Source organism: Chroicocephalus ridibundus, chromosome 4, assembly GCF_963924245.1.
Source record: "Chroicocephalus ridibundus chromosome 4, bChrRid1.1, whole genome shotgun sequence".
In the NCBI taxonomy this organism is placed as follows: Eukaryota; Metazoa; Chordata; class Aves; order Charadriiformes; family Laridae; genus Chroicocephalus; species Chroicocephalus ridibundus.
In genome coordinates this window covers 23,167,463-23,188,906 of record NC_086287.1, presented here as the reverse complement: position 1 = coordinate 23,188,906, position 21,444 = coordinate 23,167,463, and the positions used below count along the sequence as shown (strand labels likewise).

Here is a 21,444-nt window from a genome sequence, read left to right as displayed (position 1 = left end):
AGGGGAAAAAACAAAGACAAGGGAACAAAAACGCTTCATGAGCAAGAAAAATTAAGTAATGATCTTGTGCCCCATTTAAAAAGCTTACGAAATTAAATACCCCTTCACTAGAAAATAAATGTTTTCAGCTGTCTCTGTTTGTACCAGGAAGAGAGAAAGTACCGCTCTGAATCTCTTTCTGAAGAATCCTTGTTCTTTCCCGCGCAGCTGAGGACTGGGCAATTACCTGGTAATTCTCACTGGAGACGGTTCCTGCGGCTCTCGCAGTGTAACAGTGATCCCAGGAGGAGGTGCCCGCAGATACGTTTAAGTGAGATTGTAATAATGGAAAGGGGTGAGCGGTAACATAAATGCACTTTTTTATTAAATCTTTCGTATCTTTTGGGGAACTACATTTTCACAAAAATATACAAAAGAATTTCTTTTTACAAATATTTACATTCAATATCAGAAAACAATGTTAGCTACATATTTTAAACTTAAATTTGACAAATATAGTCTTGAATTCTGAAACTTAACACTCCAGGAAAGTATTTTTTTTAAATTATTTTTTTAAATTTTTTGTGAAATAAAGTACTCAAAGTTCATATTCAAATTTAAAAAAATCTTAATGCAAAAATCTGACATTTAATTTTTTTTTTATATATATATACTTTAAATAAACATACAACACTGTTACAGGGATTAGATGTTCATGGTGGAAACCAAAATGGAGTACACTTAAAACCATGATCCTTATTACAGTAATACATGACCATACCTTTGGACTAGTTTAAAATATCTTTTTTTATTCTTTTTTTTTTTTTTTTGTTAAAGCAAGAGGGATTATCTGACACACTCCATAATGAAACACAACAAAGCTGAACAGACAACTGGATTTTAAGCTTAAAGAACTACAGTAAAATATTTTCCTAAGGTGACCTGAGAGGGGAGGGGAGGAGGAGAGGACGCTCTTGCCTTGAACAGAGCGATGCCGAAATGGATTTCCAGGTGAAAGACTGCAAATTACGTTAGTTTTCTACAGAATTTGCCAATGCCTTCATTAGCTGCCCCTTTCAGAAATAGCTGCCACCATGAAGCTATTTTCCTTTTTCGGTGTGAGATGAGGAGATAGTAATTAGTAAGGGCAGCAGCAAATTACGCTCCCTCAGCTGCTGGATTCCAACAGCCTTGGTGGTTTATAACCTACTGTACAATGGTCAGCGTAAGGCCCAGCTGCTGCTTTTTCTCTGCTAAAAAAAAAAAAAAAAAAAAAAGGAATAAACCAAGCCACAAAGCTAAAAGTGTATGTATTTTTCAAGGGATGGTTCTAAAGCGTTTACTTAGATTTTTACATTATTTTAAATGATCACTGTGGTCTTGAGCGTATTCTGCTGTGAAATTTTACCTTGACAATGCATTAACTTTCTTCACAAATTAGTAATGCAGCTTTTCCGTTACCTAATATAATATGCGATATACCCAGAACTGAACTAAAACGCATAAACGAAGCTTAATAAGTACCAGATACCGCGTTAAAAAAAAAAAAAAGCAAGCTATTCTGCACCTAAAATCACACCACCATGATAAGTAGTAGCGAGTAAAGGAAAAACAGACCAGAAATGTGCAAAGTACGACCCAACAGCACCAACATTTCACAAAAGTACAGAAAACCATTATTCTTTTTTTTCCATGCAATTTGTGTCTGTGTTCATGCTTGGAGTTTCTTTAGAAAGTATATTTATTAAATTCCCAAATAATACAGTACAGAGCATGTCCTGGGCATGATGGGTGTTTGAAAAAAAAAAATCATGGAGTTACGGAAGTACCATTTACAGCTCCAAACTGAACCTCACAGATTCAGATTTTAAGTAACGTGCTGGAAAAAGGTATTTAACTGCTTTGCTTCTTGGGAAGAATAAATACCTGATTTGTCACCTGCTGGGCATGGAAAGATCCCTCCCCCTCCTCCCCAAGCTCAAGAATTTGCAACTAACAGAGTTAATAGAAAACTCATTTTCAGCAAGGTGAGGCTTTGTATTGGCTTTGTATCGCGAGTCACCGTCCTAACAGTGACGCTGTGGCTAAAGCTGATCGGCTTTTCTGGGGGGGACGGGAGGGGGGGAGTTGGGTTAAGGGCTCCTGGGGGAAGTGGAAAAAAAAAGCAAAAAGAATAATGGCAAAACCTATTGAATGAATAATTGGAGGATATTACATAAAAAACTTCTTTTTCCTCCGGAAAAAGGCTTATAGTGGTGCCGAGGACTGAAACTAGAACACCCCCGCTACCTCTCTTTTCCAGAGCCCACCACTGCGATACTTGTCTCAATAATCTACATCTCCCGCCCCCCCAGCACTTGCCTCCTGCCTCAGCCCCGCTGCCACCAGCCGAAGATGGCACTGGCCTCACGGCAGCTGCACGTCCAGGGATGGGAGAGCAGCGTTTGTCCCCTGCCAAAGAAGAATTCAGCCTACGAAAAACCAGTAAAGTACTAATGACGTTAATCCTCTGGTTTAATACACCTGTTACGTCGGGCCCACTTCATAGTGAAGCGGGTACAACTCTCTTGTAAGAATATAGACCCGTGTGAATCAGGCACATCTTTACACCACTGGAACGAACATGACAATTTTTAGGGGTATCATTAAAAAACAAAAAAAGTTTGAGGCTTCTTGTTTGCGGTTTGGCTATTTTTTGTTGTTTTTAAGTAAGCTCTCGCATGGCATCCGTGCCCAAACCGAGAAAGATACGTACTACTAAGGGCAATATCACTTCATAGTGTCTCAAAGTTCTGTCACAACAAGCAACAGCAACTCAGGAAACTCATTTTGGCTTTTGGAAGAGAAATGCAAACGCAGCGAGCGACAGAACATACTGCCCTCTCACATCCCAAACTCCACCGTCTGGCTATTTGTGCCGGAGTGTATGTTTCTCACGAAGAATTGCTACAGCCAAAAGTCCAGGTTAGTTATCTAAGCAGCACCTGTAAGGAGTTTGGATTATTATTTTTTTTTTTACATGACGTTTACCTTAGGTCAATTATTTCCTTATTTTGTAATGGCTTATTACGGGATAAAAATCAAGAACGTTACTAATTTATTTCTCCACATACGCATTCACAGGCCTACATTACATTCACCTTCCCTGACTTACTACACCTACGTTTGGAGGCCTAAGGCAAGGAAAGGGCGGAAAACTCAGCTCGGGTCTGACGTGAACTGCCCTCTGCGGACACTCGTCTCCACCCCTCCTCCAGTCAAACACAACAAATACAGGCCGGAGCTTTAACACCCGTCATCTTAAATGCTGTGCACGCCCGGGAACAGAACCAAGAACCGGTGAATAATGTTTCAGTAGGAAAGAAAGGGAAAGAGGCCGTAATTGATAGAGCTTCACTATGAAGAGTCTTCTGAAGTACAGTATTTCTTTGGTTTAATATTTTTTATTTAAAGAATGCATTTAAGCTCAGCTGCACGGGAAGCTAAAATATGGGTAAATCAGAAGAGGCCTATAACACAATCCACGTTTGGTTTGTGTGGGAAAGGTGAGTTGCATTTGAAAATACATCCTCAAACTCTCTTACCTGAGCTCTCACTACTACATAGAACCTTTACCCTTCCAGCGTTTTCTCTGTTACCCACCTGCACGCGCTGCAGCGGGGCTTCCGCTGCATTAGCTGCTGCACTACATAGTTGTCCTGCAGGTACAGAAGTGGAAGGAGCAATGACTGGGAGCAGCTGCATCTTCCCAAACCTCGAGCAAGAAACGCTGCCGGCAGCCCGGCCTCCAGCCCTTCCTGCTCTCCAGCCCTCACGCTCCACAACCGAACATGGGGTATTTCCCATGTGGAACAAGCTGGTTGCCAGAAAGTGACCTGACTCCCCACCTCCACGTTGGTTCTTTGGTCCTGCCTTTGCCTATTTATGAGTTTTCCTTCCCCTGTTTTCCCTTGTTTCCTTTTCTTTCTCCTTTTCTCTCAGTTTATATTCACTGGTTTCCTGTTACTCCTCCCTCCATCTTCTGTTCCATAATAAAGAAGTGGAAATTATGAGAGTTGCCTGTTGTCACCGTGCTCAGACTTTACACCTTTTTTGTTGTTGTTTTGTTTTACACTAGGGCTGGAAAGAGAACACGTTCCATGCCTTTTTTTTTTTTTTCCCCATTTTTCTTTTTCTCCAAAGAAAGCATGAATTGGTTGGATTGCTGGTTTAACAGATAACAAAAAAATAAATCAAGGTTACGCCTGGTATGCTGCTGGTAATCTGAGCAGGGGATGGTGAGTGGTTACCTGTTCTAGCGTCAAGTAGACCGGAGAAAATCCCCCACCAAACCCACCTACTAATTTTTAGTTACTTGTGAGTGATTTTGGCAAGGAAACCTATTGTGGCTTTTACGCATATTATACACCTAAAACTATTATTATTGTTTTTCTGAAATGAGATATGCAGAGTTTAGGTCTGAAGTCAAAAGTTAATTGAAGAGCAGAAGCTAGAGACAACCAAAGGAACGGGCTTGGTCTCACCCCGCCACAGCGACTGGTACAGAGAACACACAGCAGGCTTTGGCAAGCTCACGGATCTATCCACAGGAGCAAAAATCGGATGGTGCTATAAACTTTTGGAAAACAGTGCAGATTGCAAGGAAGCATAAGAAAACCATAATAACAAAAAGACTATGCAAATGCAACACAGCTAGTGATGTTAAAATCACTGATGCGGCAATTTATTTTGTGACTTGCAATCTTCCCTTTCTGTAGAGTCTACAGGATGATTCACTTTGTCCAAAACACTGATGACGTTTGTCTATAGCTTATGCTAATAGAATTTAAAAAAAAAAAAATCTTTAAAGATTAAGGCTTGTCACATGTGTGACACTGATATTGAAAACGGGAAACATGCCCACACCTTGCCCATGTAAGAATGGTGTTTGAAAGCACGATCCTTTGCTTGTCGCACTGCTACCCCAGGAGCAGCAAGTCCAATGAGGGACTCCAGATGCGCGTGTTGGAGTGGACTCCAGGAGCAGGCGCGCGCTGCTGGGGGCAGCCCAGAAAGCAGGCCAGGCGCTGCCCAGGCAGATGCTCGGGGCTTGCCGAAAGAACAGCTGTCAAACAGCAGGGTTTAGGCAGCAGCCGAGAGAAGCGGATCATGGTTTTAACCTAAGCCACTCCTGAACACTATCAAAGTCCTGCTCTTGGTATTGAAGTCCCTTATTTTGATCTAGTTTCCAGATCCAGGAGATCACTTGTCTGCAGTGTCTGCTTTCTGGCGGTACAATTCCAGGTCAGTATTAACCCAACCTCTACGAAGTTCAGAGTTACTCTGAAATGGATCTTGCTACTATTGAAACCCTGATATTGAGCAAACTCAGAAGTCACTCTGAATGCCTTCCTTCACCTGTCAACAAGTGACAAAGTAGCCTTAATTTTCTGAAATGCTTTATCCTCAGTTTTATACCATCTCTCGCCTTCCCTATCAACATGAGAAAGTCATATACGATGACTGCCTCCTTAAGAATAAAAACAATTAAGATTACAAGTCTAAATGATCGATCCATTTGGCTAATTTCTTCTCCCTGACCTAATCTCAACTGTGTCCCTCAGTTCCTGCACTATGGCAATTTTCAGTTCTGTATGTTCTTTTTTTTCATTTTTGTTTGCTCCTATGAGATGGATTTTCCTTGTCTCATTCTCTAAGCACACCTACACAGCTTTCAAGGGCACGTTTATTTTTTTAAGTGAAATGTCATTTTGCTTCTATTGAATCAGTTCTCTATTTTATTTCTTCTGCTACAAAAAAATACTGCTGACCTTAAAGATCCCAAAGATGTATGTTTGCTGCTAGCCAGAAAAAGAATCAGAAAGACAATTACGTTTGAGAACGAAATCATCCACTATGAGTGATGAAATGATACACAGAACTTTTGCCTCCCCTTCCTTGGTGCTGTCTCATGACAGCAAAGGCTGCCTCCAGCTTCAGACAGAGCCCTCCTGCCTGCGTTTCTGATGCTTCCGAACAAGAGGCCGTCACTAGTCCCTCCACGCTCCAGCTTCTTCCCTGACCTGCCCCCTGGGGTTACGCCATCCTCCCGCTTCGCTGCTGAGCAACCCAGTCACCAGCTCCCACCGCCACGGCACTCTGTTCCCCTCCATGCGCACATCCTCCGAGCACGGGTGGCAACACTTAGCAAGTTACTACAGTAGCATTTAATGTAAACAGCGAATGAGGCACAGTAACAAGCACCGCCACAGACAAAAAGACCGCAACCCCCACCAAGCTGCCATCTTCAACCATGCGTACAGCCAGCCGTTCTCCTCAGCCGAGGGTCGCAGCTCGTCCTACAAAACATGCTCCCAACGGTTCTCAGGGAGAAAGCTGCAACCCAGGCTCTACCCACTCCTCTCCTCAGCATTCCCGACCCTTCCCAGCTGGCTGATCCCATTTTACCCAGCAAACCACTGACCAGTTTTGCCAGGGAAAATACTCGCTACTGATACTGGCTGCAACAGGAGGAACAAGGCCGGTAGTTTTGTTTTTAAAGAGCTCCTCAGCTTCCAGCTCCCGTCCCAGCCCTTTACAGCGGCGGTGAGGTTTGGAGGAGAGCGCAGAAGCAGCAGGGAGATGCACAGGCTCAGACTTTCGTCCGGCAGCCACCAGCCTTGCGCCCCGAGGGCAGCCCTGCTGCAACTCCCCCGGCAGCTTCTCCCTGGTACGTCACCGCTGGCGTGGCATCTGAGATTCCTCAGGGCAAGAGCACCAATGGACAAATTATCAGTGGAGAGGCACAGCATTAACGAAGGGATTGAGGGGAGGGAGAAGAGGACACAACCAGTGACGAGGATGCGAGGAACAAACCTCTTGATAGTCCACGTACCTCCTTCATTGGGTGAAGGCCTACAGAAGGATCGTGAGGCTGGGAGACACTGAGCCTAGGATTTTGAGGAGAAAACTCAGAGAGGCAGAAGAATTTGGACTTTGATCTGGCAATCTGAGGAGGACAGACTATGAGGGAGCTCTTAACAGCCATCCAACTTGAACCGATGAAAGGCAACTTTAAAACAGAGGCAGGACAGATCTTACTTCAAGTCAAGAAGTCCTGCACAGATGTGTTTGATAAAGAACTGAATCACAGCTATGGAATAGCACACTGCAACTGATTTCTCTGGCATAGAAAAGATTTAAATGCCAGATACCAATTTTCATATAAAACAGACAGGCAGGCAACAAGGTTATGAGACAGATCCGGCCTAATCTCAATTCTCAGACGCGATTCCCCTGAAGTCAAAAACGTTACAGATCTCCCCGTACACTCATCACCAAACCCACAGAGTCTTTGCTCCTGTAGAATAGCAGCTGCATGACTGGCAAGGCTGTGCTAAGAACCATCATGCCAAGAAACCTGGTAATTTTTTAGTTCATCAACTTCTTGAAAATAAATATTTGTCATAGCTCGATATATAAAACATATTACCTAAGACCATGGGGTAACTAGCTTTGTATAGCACGTAACAAGCATTTTTGGACCTAGAAGTCTGGCTCATTAACTTTTCTCTCCCTTCTATATGCAAGTCCTGCCATTCCCTCTATAACCACCCTGCACACAAGGTGCTACAAGAAGAGAGGAGGTCTGTTTCTTTTTTACTTTTATCTGGCATAAGAGAATGCAAGAGGTGAATAATATCAAAGCCTACAGACTGACCTAAACAAATGCCACTGTTAAAGCAATGCTGGCTTACACAGAGAAAAAGAGCTTTACGTTCACAGCAGAATGTCATGAGAGTAGTGCTGATAATTAGTGTCTTCTGTTCCCTTCTGTCGCATGAAAATTAACCGCACTGATTAAAAAACAGGTTCAGTCTGTAACGCGTCTCTGTGACACGACTGAGACAAACAGCTGACAAAATCTTCCTCACTTGTGCCCAAAACACAGCCCTGTTCAGGTTTTCATTATCACTGAAATGCTTTTTCAATTTAGTTATGTCACAGGATAGACTAAATGCACTTATGCTAGAGGTGACAGCAGGTCCATTTAAAGAAGCATACGATCGGACACTTTGTACAATCGGGAAAGAAATCCGAGTAGAGACCTCTCCCAGCTAGTCCTAACTCTGTTAAAAAGTTCAAATGTACAAAATATAATGTTTGGAAAGTTTATATTCTCTCTGAATCCCCCCTATGATGCTGAGAAAATAAAATCAATTCATATTGCTATGAAATTCTATTTTTGCAACTGGTGACACCCCAAGCTTTATCGATTCCGAAGACTATAAAACCCTCGCCCTAGTCCCCATTTCCAGCACAGAGGCTAACAGCCCAGGCAAGTAACACAGCAATAATCTCTCTTCCACTGAGAATACTTTTATTCACAAGGCAAAAATTGGAGTTAGACTTTTAGGTTGTGGGCAAGGCACTCGCAAAGTGAGCAAATCTATTTTTGCTCACGGAACTAATTTAATGTTTAAGTGCAACAAAAACACTAAATTAGCCATGAAGATCATGCATATCCAACGGCTTTCACCAGACATGACTGTGACCCAGGCCTCTAAACACAGAAATATTGTATAAGTGCTAAGGAATCAGCTCTCTTCTTTTCTGCTTCACCAGATGATGTTTCCTTTTGACCAGTCATAGAAATATCATTTCCATTATAATAATTAAACATTTATTAAAATACTATATATTTTAGAGTTAATATATGGTTTCTTTCAGTAATAAAATATGGAATACTCTTTCCCCCACCCCCCCAATGATATTCAGACCCCAAAACTTAAAGGAGAAACATTCATGCTGAAAATAGATCAATGTACAGCACTAGGTCAGAAATAACATCTCTTGAGTAAAACCCCAGATTCTTACTGTGAAACTGTACATTGATTAACAATTCACTTTTGCCTTTCATCCATGTACTCCATTTTCAACATCTGGCAGTGAGTGAAATACAAACCCGGATTATCCGATGCTGAAGCAAATCTAACGGCCTCAGCGTATTTGTTCCAGTCCATCCTTCCGACAGACTCTGGGTACTTGTCTTTCAGAGCCAGATTGCCCCGTGTCTTGGATGAGCACCATTTCTGACGCATGCAGGGCACAGCAGAACGTCACATTGCAGTCCTGGGTATTTCATGCCTGGTACTTCATGCAGTGTCCCCTTTGCAAGTCTCCACGTCTCTCTCAGTGAGGCATATGCACACATTTCCAGACAAATAAGCTGTGTTTTCAAAAAGATGTTAAATACGAGATTAAAAAGACTACAATATTGTTAAAAGAGATGACTAATACAGTCAAAAGAAAAATTTCAGTAAAAGCATAATGCTCTGAATACAGATGTTAAAATATTTTAATTAATTAAATCTTAACCGTTCATGTTAACATCTGGGCTATTTATTTTGTTGCAAATATCCATTTCTCTATACACAAACAGAAAAGCAAGAACACAGATGAAAAGATGAAGACTCTGAACTTGAGCTTTATACTGCTATGGATCGTGCACGTCCACTGCTGTGCACTTTTTGACAATAACGGCACGGATACATACCTGCAGTCATCCCCTCCAGCACTGACCACGTAGCGATCTCCACTTGTAAATCGAATATTCGTTAAGTGGGCAGAGTGACCTAAAAATCGTTTGTGTTTTGCCTGGGAAAAAAAACAAAACAAAACAAAACCACAAACAAACAAACAAAAAAGAGAGTCTAAATACTCTGTGTCCTCCTAAATCAAACATGGCATGCGTGTTTTTATCTGCCTTTTTACTGTGTCACATATTTATATCATTCAGGATGTTATATAGGTTTTCAAATGTGAAAGAGCTCCTAAAGGAAAACTACTACTGAGCTGCAATGCAGACTAAATTGCCACCAAATGAGACAGCACCAGCAAATTGGGAACAATGCTCAAGCTAACACAATAAAATGAAATGTCACAGATTCACCTCTAAATTTTGTATAAAACTCACAACACTGAAAAAATTATTTTCATTTTAAGCGTGTGAGCAGTTTACACTGTGCAGCCTCAAATCCTGAAAATTAACAGTGCTTATGTTAGCGAAAAACCTGTAAGCTCTTCCTCCATGGAAATACACAGATGGGACTAAAATTACCAGCTGTCTCCCTCATCTGTCAAACGGAGATTTGTGGGTAAATAAAACTAAGGGCTTTGAGATTTTCAGTATGAAGGCACTGTGCTAATGCAGACTGGCAGATAATACTACCACTTACAAGAGCTTATAGCAAGAGCCATTGCCCAAAACATTAGGAAAACTTTGAGGTGAACCATCCTTATGAGACTACAGAGCTAAACTTCCATAGATGCATCAAAAAGCTACAAATTTAGAGAAGGAAATATTTCCATCTTCCAGAAAAGCAATGCAGGACCATAATACCAACAGTACTTCTTGTTGTAGTGATGCAAACCAAAAAAATTTCTTACGAATTTTTCAGGACATGGGAAGTCAAACAGTTTGACCATGCCAAAATCATCGCCTGTTACAAGATTGATTCCCGAGTGAGAGACGCAGGCACAGTTTACATCAGCTTTTTCGGCATGCCGGGACCAGATTCCAATGACTTCATCCCCTAGAACACTGGAACAGAAGAGCAAGTGATTCTTTGGAAAACTACAGCAAAAACAAGAGAGTGAGGAAATAGTAAGCAGCTCTCATGTTGTAACTGGTTTTATAAGAATGTAATTTTCACATTTTATTCTTACACACACACATCTCGTATAGGTTTTACTCCGTAATTAATTTTTATATCATTCCATAATTGCTTCTGAAACTGATTCAGTGACATAGTTCTCAAAATAATGTGGCTGATGACAACACTAAGACACAGAGGTGACATCAATAGCACTCATACTGTCCAGTGAGGCATTTCCAAAAAAATGAATAAAGAAAGCACAATTAAAACCAGAACGCCATAGCGTAAGCATTAGATGAATTAAGTTTCAGCTTCTGGAAAATAAAAATATGTATATTCTATCAATTAGATGAGAAGTTTCCTTGAGTCCAGTGAAGATTCTTCATTATAATCAGAGAGAGAGAGAGAGAGAGAGAGAGAGAGAGAGAGAGAGAGAGAGAGAGAGAGAGAGAGAGGGAGAGAGAGAGAGAGAGAGAGAGAGAGAGAGAGAGAGAGAGAGAGAGAAACTGTCACAAAAAGAAAACATCATTATCTTAAGCTTCCAAACCGGACATTTATAGAAAATTTCCTTCGCAAAGCCTTGTGAAAAGTTGCTTTTTATTCATCTCTGCTTACAACACATATGCATATTTCCAAGAATGCACAGAAACAAGCACTTCATCATTTATTAACGGGTGAACGATTTGGGAATTTTTCTGTAATTTTCCCCCCCAAATCAGAGCACAGTACACTACATTCAGAAAGGAATGATTAACTCCAGACATACTGAATTGGGTCAGAAAACCACAGGTTTCTTGTTTACGTATCAAAGAGGTGACAAAAATGGATTACCCAAAGAGAAAAGAAGAAGCCAGCAAAATCAGAAAAGCTCGTAGTTTTAGTCATGTCTAATAGCCAGGATTTAGTCAGCAAAAGTCAAGATTATTATTGTTTGAAGTGGTTCATATGTGGAAAATTTTCAAGTCTTTATTCTCTATTTTTGTCTGAGGTTGCTAATCAGAGGACAATAATAACTAAAAGCAGGCAAAGGAGCCTGAAATGAAGCACAGGAAATTAGATTTGCATAAAGTATAAACACATTATTTAAATGTGAAATAAAAATAAAATATGGTATCATTCTTCATGTAATTTCTAAGTGTATTTTGAATTAAATATAATAACCTTAAGGTATTTAAGAGTACTTTTGTGTACCTTTTAATATGCAAATGTTAATAGCAACTTTAATATACAGATGCCATTAGTGTAATACAGTAAATAAAACTTGAATTACCACAGTCTTGTATTGCCTTTCCATATTTTGATATATTTTACTTTTCCCCTCTACTCTCATCCCCAAATCGCTATTTTGAAGCATATAGTGCGGTATTCCAGGTAATTTGCAGAGTTCAAGGAAAAACTACTGAGGCTTCTAGAGATATATCAAAGGAAGCTAGAGATACACAGCGAACAGAAAGGCAGACGTTAGAGAGATCAGATTTTATCAGATGTCCTCACCAGTCAAACAGACCATGTTCTACCGAGGGAATCTGCTGTCTTCTGCTGTACTGGACTGACCTGATCCATTGCCAGAGCAGATGGGTGCATTAAAAGAAAATATCTGACAGAATGAAGGGATGAAATACGCTTTTAAACAGCAGGTGTTTCTCCTGGAAGTTACAAGTGTTTTAACAGGTGTAAATGTGAAAATCATTTACCTTGTCCAAGTAGCCCACGTTATTCTGTCAATCACAGCTTGGTCCACAAGCTGTTTTCCTGAAGGCACTTCATAGACTTGCCTTTTGTAAGACCCAGTAGAGACCTTTGAGATAACCACAGAGAATTTAGAATATGTGAGCTTGTTTGAAAAGGTGAAAATATAATTCTAAGGGGCTCTGAAAAGCATTTTCTTTACAGTTATCTTTTACTCGGTATATAACTTAGCTATTAATAAAACTTGCTCAATTAGTTGAAATTTCTCAAAAATCTATACAAGCATAAAACAACAGTGCGAAAGCGTAAGAAATCTTAAATTTTAAATTTTTTAATTAATAAAAAAATCATTGAAACATCTCACATTCTGCACATATTAATTCTATGTATATATTGTGTGTGTTAGTATGCATGCGTGTCCATAAATAAATAAGGCAAAATAAACTCCTGTCTTTAAAACTGACACAAAGGTACTCCTCCCAGCCTGTACCTGTTGATTTCATAGTGAGAGCAGCTTATTCCTCCTCTCAAATGTGAACAAAATATAGAAAGCAAAGTATGCCTACTTTATTTTGATTTTAAGAAACGTCTTGAGCCCTGTGGCTGGGAGCTGTAACACCATGATTTTGGTCAGGGATGGCTTACAGAATGATAGACTGTACTCCTTCCTCTGTTCAGACAGCCCGTCAGCATCACAGAGGTAAAAATGCAGGGAGACACATTACAGTGATTTTGAAATCTGTTTCTCAATCCTGTGCTTATTTCTTGTATTTAGTACAGGGAGAATATTATTTACTATGAGGAGAATACTTGCAGAGTATCTGTCATGAGTATGTTTGCCATTCAATATCTTGAACAATTAAGGACTGATACCTGGAGATAAGAGCTATCTGCAGAGAAGTCCATCTGGATCACAAAACTTGGGATATCTTTGCAATAGCTGACTCGATTTAGTGTGGGACCCAAAGTCAGGTCATAAAAATCCACTGCATTCTCACTGGAACCGACTGCCAAGTAACGAGAATCTGGGCTAAACCTGAACAGATAAAAGGTTTTTACGAACACAGGTTGGCACTTACAACAGATTCTAATATTAGAGACGCACGGGTAAATTTGCATTTCAAGTATCTGCTGTCCAGAACTAAAAATGAAGGCAGAGTATTTCGTCAAAATGACCTTTGAAACAAAATTTTCAGGGAACATACATGCAGTAGAAAGCCACAATAATTTTGGTACAGCTGTCACGTGTAAATGAACTGGGAACATCTCCGGAATAACTCTGTTCGTTATCTGATCTCCTTACCATCTCAGTGGTCTAACAACTTTGTGACATGCCCCTGATGCCTTTGAGTCTCTAACGCTAGACTTACAAGACTACAAACTAGAAAAATTAAATGCTGTAAATGAAGAAAAGCCAGACATTCTAGATTAAATGTACTGAATAAAAAGACATAAAATCAAACCTTTCATCTGCCTAATGTTATCTTTGCACAGCGCTTTCTTCCCCCCAGTTTTCCTTTCCAGTCTTGAAACTCAGCTTCCTGAGCTGAACAAATTCCTCACAGCCCCTTTTGTGTTACTAGGGAAGCTGCTTTATTGCTATTATCTCTGAGACACACCTCAGGACAGTGTTCTGATTCCAGCAACCCCCTCACTCCTAGCAGGGCTCTCCTGCCTTCCTTCAGCAAGGTCCCCATTTGCTCGTATTTCTCTCACTTGTGGCACTTTGCTCTGCGGAAGCCTCCCTTAGCTGGTTGCGATCACTTTATCTCACAGAAGGCACAGTCTTGTCCTCCACTCAGGAAAGAGAAGACAAGTTTTACTTCTGATAACTGCTTTCTAACAAAACACAACACAGAACAAACTGACAGACAGGCGCTTTCCATTGCCTCTCACCATCCAGGCTTCATCTGTAAACTTCTGATCTCATTTCATCTCCTCCACATCACCTCACCCTGCTCCTTTTAGACTTTCTCACCTGCCCCCTGGTTAGGACGGTCTCTTCGTATCGTCCATTTACTTCCCCATTCACCCTTCATTTTAACTAATCCTTTGCAACAGCAGCTGACACTCCCTCTGTGGTACTGCCTGGTTTTTGACGGATTGCTACCTCTTATCTTCATGCACCTCCTCCTTTATATTCCTAGTATCAGAGTAATCACACAAAATCCACATTTCACTCGCTGATTCCAGCTCTCTGAAATACCACCACAGTGCTCCTCAGAAAACAAAATTGTATTGTTAAAAAAATAATACAGATTTCTAGAGTACTACAATAGGCAAAGGCATCATATTTTCTGACCTGATATCTTGAATCGCTGATCTTCTGTCCCTTTTTTTCCCCCAAATTTTTAGAGAGGTCACAAGCAAGATAATAAATTCTCCATTTTTCATGCCAATAGCTACCATATCACCTTCTGGGCTGTAACAAACAGTACGAGCTGCGTGTCCTAAGCTGACTTTGTTCAGCATCTTCTGTGAAAAAATAAAAACCCAGAAGAGTAAATGTTTCTATTTGCTCATATTTCAAAAGTACTTTATGCTAACTGTTTACCACTATCAGATGGATTATTCTCAGAATACATTAAAAAAAAAAACAACAACTTTTGAGTCTTCAACACCACCACGAGTCTAGGGTTTTTTAAATTTTTTTGGCTGAACAACAGCTATTGTCCAACACCTACCTTTTCAGCAATATCCCAGAGTCTTACTGTGCCATCTTCTGCAGCAGAAAGGAAAAAATCTCTGGAAGGATGCGTTGCCAGGCCCCAGATTGGCCCATCCATATGACCATTAATTAGAATGTTACATGCAGCATTTTTCTCTCCAACTTCGATTATTTCGGCATTTCTTGTCCCGACGAGAATTTTCCCCTTGAACAACAGTGAAAGATTTATCTGACATAATACATCAACTACTTGTGATGAACAGTAATAAAGATATAATTCAAAGCTATAGTTCTGTCAAGAAGATTTGCTGAAATGAAGTAATCAAATAATCAAAGATAAATTCTTTTTTAAACTCCCCTACGATTTATTAAAGTACAAAGCTATATATAAATCATGATGCTAGTTGAGTCACCTATTTGAAGTGCGAAAAGAAAATAGAAAAGAAAGCCTTAGGTAGTCTTTAATAAAAATATACACAGAATATTATCCTAAGTCAGTCAGATCTCCTGAAGTACATTTCTGCTGTAAAATCAGTTATACACACCTTCTAGCTCAACCTTTAATTTCAAATACTAGTTATAAGAGAAAAAGGAAGCAATCTATCATCTATTTAATGCTATAGATCAATCCACAAACTATAAGGTTTATTTTAAAGACACGGTGCTTTCTTTACCTTGCCTCTACAAACAGAGCGAACACAGTCCGTCAGTTGTCCTGTCTCTAGTCTGAAGGCACGACATCGTTTCAGCTCTTGATCCCATAGCTTAACTGCTCCTCCTTCCTTTGAACTATGAAGAAATCAGGAACAACCATGAGTATAATGGCTGGCACAAAAGAAGACAATAAATGTATGAAAAAATATATTATTTAATGTCATGCACTGTCACTGAGGCATTTTAATATGTTTTAAATATATCATAATTTAATCATTAAAGATTCCATTTGTTTTTACTGAACAGGTGATGTTAATATGCTGAACCTCCCAGCTAAGCAAGAAATGATGATTCAAAGTCTGTGTACTACTTCACAGAACAAGCTGAAAGATGGTCACTGCTGAGCTTTGCCTGAATCAGTAGCTCTTCAGGAATTTGTCTAGTCAAAGGAACAGTTAAGTGTGTGAACAAACTGCCCTCTTATTATTAAGACAGGCAGAGATGATCAACATACAGTTGAGGGAAACAGGAAAGATACATATTTTATGGCTGTGAAATAAATGACAAACATACAGGAGAAAAAAAAAAAATCACACAATATTAATTGCACAAGATACTAAACTAATGAGTGTTAATCATGAAAGCACCACGTATTTCCCACCCACTTTCAAGAGAACTGGTATTTCAGTAAAGAACACATTAAATTTTTAAAAAGTTTCTAAAAAGGAGATAATGCTTAGTGAAAGAGTTATAAATCTGGCATTTCCAGTTGAGCCAGGACACGTTTTACCTGTCTTCAAAGAATCGAATCTCCTCCGAGAGAAAAGAAAATACAGTGCTGTGCAATATTGATCTGCCAGTGTTACAACTTCGATTACTGAACAACCCCTGACAAAGAACTCCAGAAGGTTTAATCACAATTACTGCTTTTGTACTTGCAATATTCTTTGCTTCCCAATAGCAGTGTTTTGACATATGATTGGTCATCCTCAGAAAAAAGTTTTTATCAAAAGAAGCTGGCGAACTGGAATTAAAATGCCAAGGCAGAAGCAAACATGCCACTTTCCTACGTGTAGAATCTGTTTTGTGTACTTTCAATGCTCCATTTTCCCACAGGAGATGAATTCTTGTTTCTTACTGTTATTTATTACTATTTCTTTCAGGTCAAATACTAATTATTAAGAGGCTTTGAAACTAAGCAGTAGAGAGAACATTCTCCAAATAAAATCATGGTAGTGTTTTATAAATACTAGAAGAAAATATTTCAAGCACAGGAACAAATAAATTTTCAAGCTGGGTTTAAATATCAACCAGGATCTTCAAGGACTATTTAAGGAAAAGGTAGTAAGTGGCCCGTGTCCTGCAAAATGGGGGACTATCATGCCATCAGATGGACTGTATTACAGCTGAAGCATTTATTTTTTTTCTTTTACCATTAACAAGGCGCTAAGAAAAAAAATTCAAATGCTTGAAGAGATATTTTGTTTACAACCCCAGAAACAAAGGATGTTGATGTACCTTAGATTTTAGAGAAAACAACCTGCCTCTGCCATCATAACTAAATACATCCTTCCTTTAAAAGCAGCTGTGCATTATGCTGTTATAATATTTATCATTCATTTATTTAATCACAGTTGAGCAAATTACTTGGATTAACCTCAGCTCAACTTCAGAAGTAACTTTTTAATGCTTAAAGCTGTATTTCAAACTAAATGTTTTTGCCTTCTCTCAAAAATAATATTGTTGTGATAAATACCACTGAAACATTTAATAGTAAGATAAGGTGATTTCAAGGCTACTTTTGATTATAACAGTTCAGCCCTTTCCTGCTTAAGGAGGGAAAACTGTACCAGCTCTTTGATAATTTAGTATTTGTACTTGGAGAAACATTACCTGACTGATGTAAAGCAGTATAATAGATAATGCAATATAATCGATAATCCATTCACATAATTTATTTTACACTTGCCTATTATTTTTAACCAAAACAATATAAAGTCTTAATCATAAAATGTCTGAAGAAGCTTGCACATGTGCTTCAGAAAGAAGACTGTTATCTAGAGGTTAAAATTATGAAGAACTGCTTGTAAAGCATTTAGATTCTGATTCATCCCCCTTGACTTCAGGTACTTAAGCAAGGTCAGGATCCCAGCACCTCTAGGCTTTCTCTTAGAATCAATGGAAACAAAAAAAAAAAAAAAAAAAGGTACTTGAAACTCATGTGGGCTTACCTGCACTTTAGAGGTGGTGGATGCTTTTTTTTCCTTACCGCCTATTCAGGGATCCAAAAGTGACTACTCTTTTAGCTTTGATGTCTCAACTGCCTAGTGTCAGATGGGATAAATCCAAACCACTTTTAAAGAATACATGTGCATGCAGAAAAAAGAAAAAAGAAGACTCACGGCCTTTCTTTGCCTCCTGTAACGATCAAACCGTCTCTTAGCGTGGTATACATTGTGAAAACAGGTCCATTGTGAGCTTTGGCCACAATCCGTATCAACACATGATCTTTCCACACACAAACATCTCCACTGATAGTACCTGTAAATGTCAAGTTATTCTGAAAAGGGGAAAAAATATACTCATCATCTGATTCTGGGTAAGGCAGGAAGAAAAACATTCAGAAATAAAGATTGCCACCATTTGCATTTAGGCTAGGTTGCTTTTATTTGCTGCTGTATAAGAGCAAATTGTGGAAGGGGTAATAACAACCCGTAATGATGAAACAATGAGCTCTTTCTTGAAGTCTGAAACATGCTTTCTTGTAGCTAACAGGCTCTGCACTGCAAGAAGAAATGCAATGACTAAAGCTTCAGCAGTAGGGTTATCTATGTTTTCAGTCTATGAAGTGTGTAAACTGTGGTAAAAAAAAGTAGAAAACCAAAACCAGTTTTAACATTTCACACGAACAGGCATTTTGCACCCCCTTCTACGTACATTATGCTTGCAGTCATTTTTGTTGTGCGGTGAAGTTACTCACTCGATTACAGTAACCATTAGTTTACAAAGAAAACAGTTTAACTTAACTCAGAACTAAAAGCTGCCTATTCTTCTTTACTTCTGCTTCCTGTTTTTGCAAGGTAATAAATGTAATTGCCTCTAAAATTTAAGGGCAACAGGAACTGGTTATTGAGTAAAACTGTTTTAGTAACTTACATGAACAATCCTCATATTCAGTATCACGTGTAGTATTTTAGAGTACCAGCATGCAAGCACAGATTTGGCAAGAACATTTTCCTTGACTGAGGTGGGCTGATGCTCTACCTCCTTTTTTAAAGGGGTAGGTGGGGGGCGCCCCAATAAATGAGTAAATAAAAGAGGACTGGAAATGAATTTGGGAGCAGATCCTCTGATCATCCTCCCAGCACAACTGTTGGGCTGTTTCCAACTCCTGTGTAGTAGCACCTGAACTGGCTCCTTCTGAGACAAAAATCAAGGAAGAAAAGCACTCCCAGAACTGATCCCTACAGGAAGTATGGAGAACACACCAGGTTTGGCTTTATTCGGTTTGCATAGCTTTTTACAAAACCCCTGCAAGCTTTGCATCCTCAAACAACCTCATACCATACTCCAGGACATTCAGCATACAGCCTGATTTTCACGCTAAGAACATCCCTTCCTAAGAAAGCTCACAGAGATTTCCCAAACCCCAGGCTAATGGCTGAGCTGTGCATCTCTAACAGTTATTGCTTAGAAGATATCTTGATGCTTTGTAGGGCTCTCTCTTAAATCAGAGGTACCTGAGAGAGAGAGAGACCACTCTGGAAAAGAGGTAAGTCTCATGAAAAATGAAACCGTGGGCCAGTTACAGTTTCAAAAATCAAAATCAATAGTATAAATTCAGTCTGGACCTATCAGGCAGACCAGCAAGCAGGACAGTAACGCACACAATAAAAGAGAAGCACCCCTTCATAAAAGCAATCTATGTCTATCTGCACAGCTGAAGAGATGAGTGCTGCTCATACAGAGCAAGTCCTGAAATGGCAAAGCCCTGGAACTCAGCAACAAGGCCTGCATCTGCCAAAAAAGCCCCCCAAGCAAAACAAAACTCCACTGTGGTCACCTAACAGTCATAGATATTAACAAACGCCCCAGGACAGTGCTGCTCTCAGATCACCCATGAGTAGTAATGCATACAGATTATAAAACAGTCACTCCCAGCATAAAATTAACTTTATTTCTATTGTTTGGCTCCTGCAGTCTAGAGTCAGCTTTGTTTTACCTGGACTAAATACCAAGCAGCGTATTATCAGTCCAAAGCACCTATATTCGCTCTTTTTAAAACATACAAATCCATAAGCTTTTTTCTTTTCCGTTCTAAAGAAAGCTGGTATTAGTTCTAACTAGCAGGCAAGCATTAGAAATGCCAAACCGAGTTTAATAAAACAACTGATAGATTCATTAGCAGGTTAGAAAAGTCTCATTGACCTGAATAAAGGCAGAAGAGTAAAAAAAAAAATTTTGTTTGCATGCATTTTAATATAGCTTGTTAAGGTACGTACCGCTCCAAAAGCTACAGAAAGCATCGTTTGCATTCGGGCATCTTCTATGGAGCTCAGCAGCCCTTTTTTACTGAGAAGAGCTCTTCCAGCCAGCGTCCAGAACCTCACGTGTTTGACTCCCACAGAAACAAACTGGGTATCTGAATCTGGCCTGAATTCTGCTACAAATATACGCTGGTTATGACCAGCTCGGCTGGCAATTTTGGCACCTGGCAGAAAGAAAATGGACATTTTGAATTTGTTGAGAAAAAAAATATTTATTTATGATTAAAAACAATATAAAAATAATGGAGAATTATGAGTCATCCAAGAGCACACACATTGGGAAGAAAAGCACAAACTGCTTCTAAATTAAAACTAAATTAAGATGCAGATTTAAAAAAAATCATTTAATAAGACACAGTAGCAAAGTGTAGCACCTAATGAAGGTGCAATCTACTTACAATTTTTAATTTGCTCAGGAGTATAAAAAAGTTAGGAGCTCAGATCCAAGTACATTTCCCTCTCCTCTTAAACTCAGACTCCTCTGAAAATCCCAAACTCTGGACAAATTACAAATGATTAATGAGTGACTTCTCTGCAAATTTTGTCCAAAGTTAGAAAACTTTCTCCTTTCTGCAGAAAATGCAGAAACTGACTTCGTTACATATGGTGTTAGATTCAAAGGTAATGCCTTTCCAGTCTCTCCAGAGGTGTTAAAATCAGACATTTTGACCTTTATGAAGATTCCTCAATTTGGATCCTTAGCTGCCAATACTGAATCTGTACCAACTCTTAAGAATGAGCACATTCTGACTGAAATGGCAGTAAGCTGCTGCAGGGGCTTTTACCACACATTATTCATACTACCTAAGACTGTATAAATACACATTTGACCTTGTGTTCCAGCTCCACAGGATCCAGCAGACAAAGCTGTGAAGGATCACTTTTTATTAAGTTGAGAGCTGATCTTTAAACTTCCGAGAGATACTAGTTGATCAACAGAAATCTCCAAAGAGGAAATAAACCCCTATGACAAGAGAATCCATTTCATAATCTGGGCATGGCTTTGCCAGAGAGAAAGGAGATGAGGAGAGGAGATGACCAAATGGTTTTAGCCTAAATCCTGAACTCAGATCAAAGCCAATCTGAAAACATGTAGCGTAGCTTAAGACACCAAGTACATAGCTGCACAGAGGAGCTGTACTGGCATCACACTTCTGCAATTTGCAATTTTTTGGGGGATAATTTTAGGAGTACAACAACCTCATCGGTAATCAGGCGTTAGAGAAGAACAAGAACAGAGAAGAATAGAAAAATTCACTTGGGAGCAAAA

At 39.5% G+C, this 21,444-nt stretch overlaps 1 protein-coding gene across 2 annotated transcripts in view; it reads right to left on the bottom strand.

The window, feature by feature from the left end:
- Positions 1-8,745: 8,745 nt before the first annotated feature.
- EML5 (EMAP like 5) overlaps positions 8,746-21,444 on the bottom strand; it is a 104,575-nt gene continuing 91,876 nt past the window's right edge. For both annotated transcript variants that reach the window (XM_063333484.1, XM_063333485.1), the window contains 10 exons: positions 20,130-20,338; positions 18,030-18,187; positions 15,648-15,762; positions 14,990-15,178; positions 14,608-14,780; positions 13,179-13,341; positions 12,311-12,414; positions 10,408-10,561; positions 9,515-9,615; positions 8,746-9,187 (listed from right to left, as the gene is read on the bottom strand). In XM_063333484.1, the coding sequence (XP_063189554.1) occupies positions 9,151-9,187; positions 9,515-9,615; positions 10,408-10,561; positions 12,311-12,414; positions 13,179-13,341; positions 14,608-14,780; positions 14,990-15,178; positions 15,648-15,762; positions 18,030-18,187; positions 20,130-20,338 (1,403 nt within the window). In that variant the 3' untranslated portion in view covers positions 8,746-9,150. The remainder of the gene's footprint in view (positions 9,188-9,514; positions 9,616-10,407; positions 10,562-12,310; positions 12,415-13,178; positions 13,342-14,607; positions 14,781-14,989; positions 15,179-15,647; positions 15,763-18,029; positions 18,188-20,129; positions 20,339-21,444) is intronic.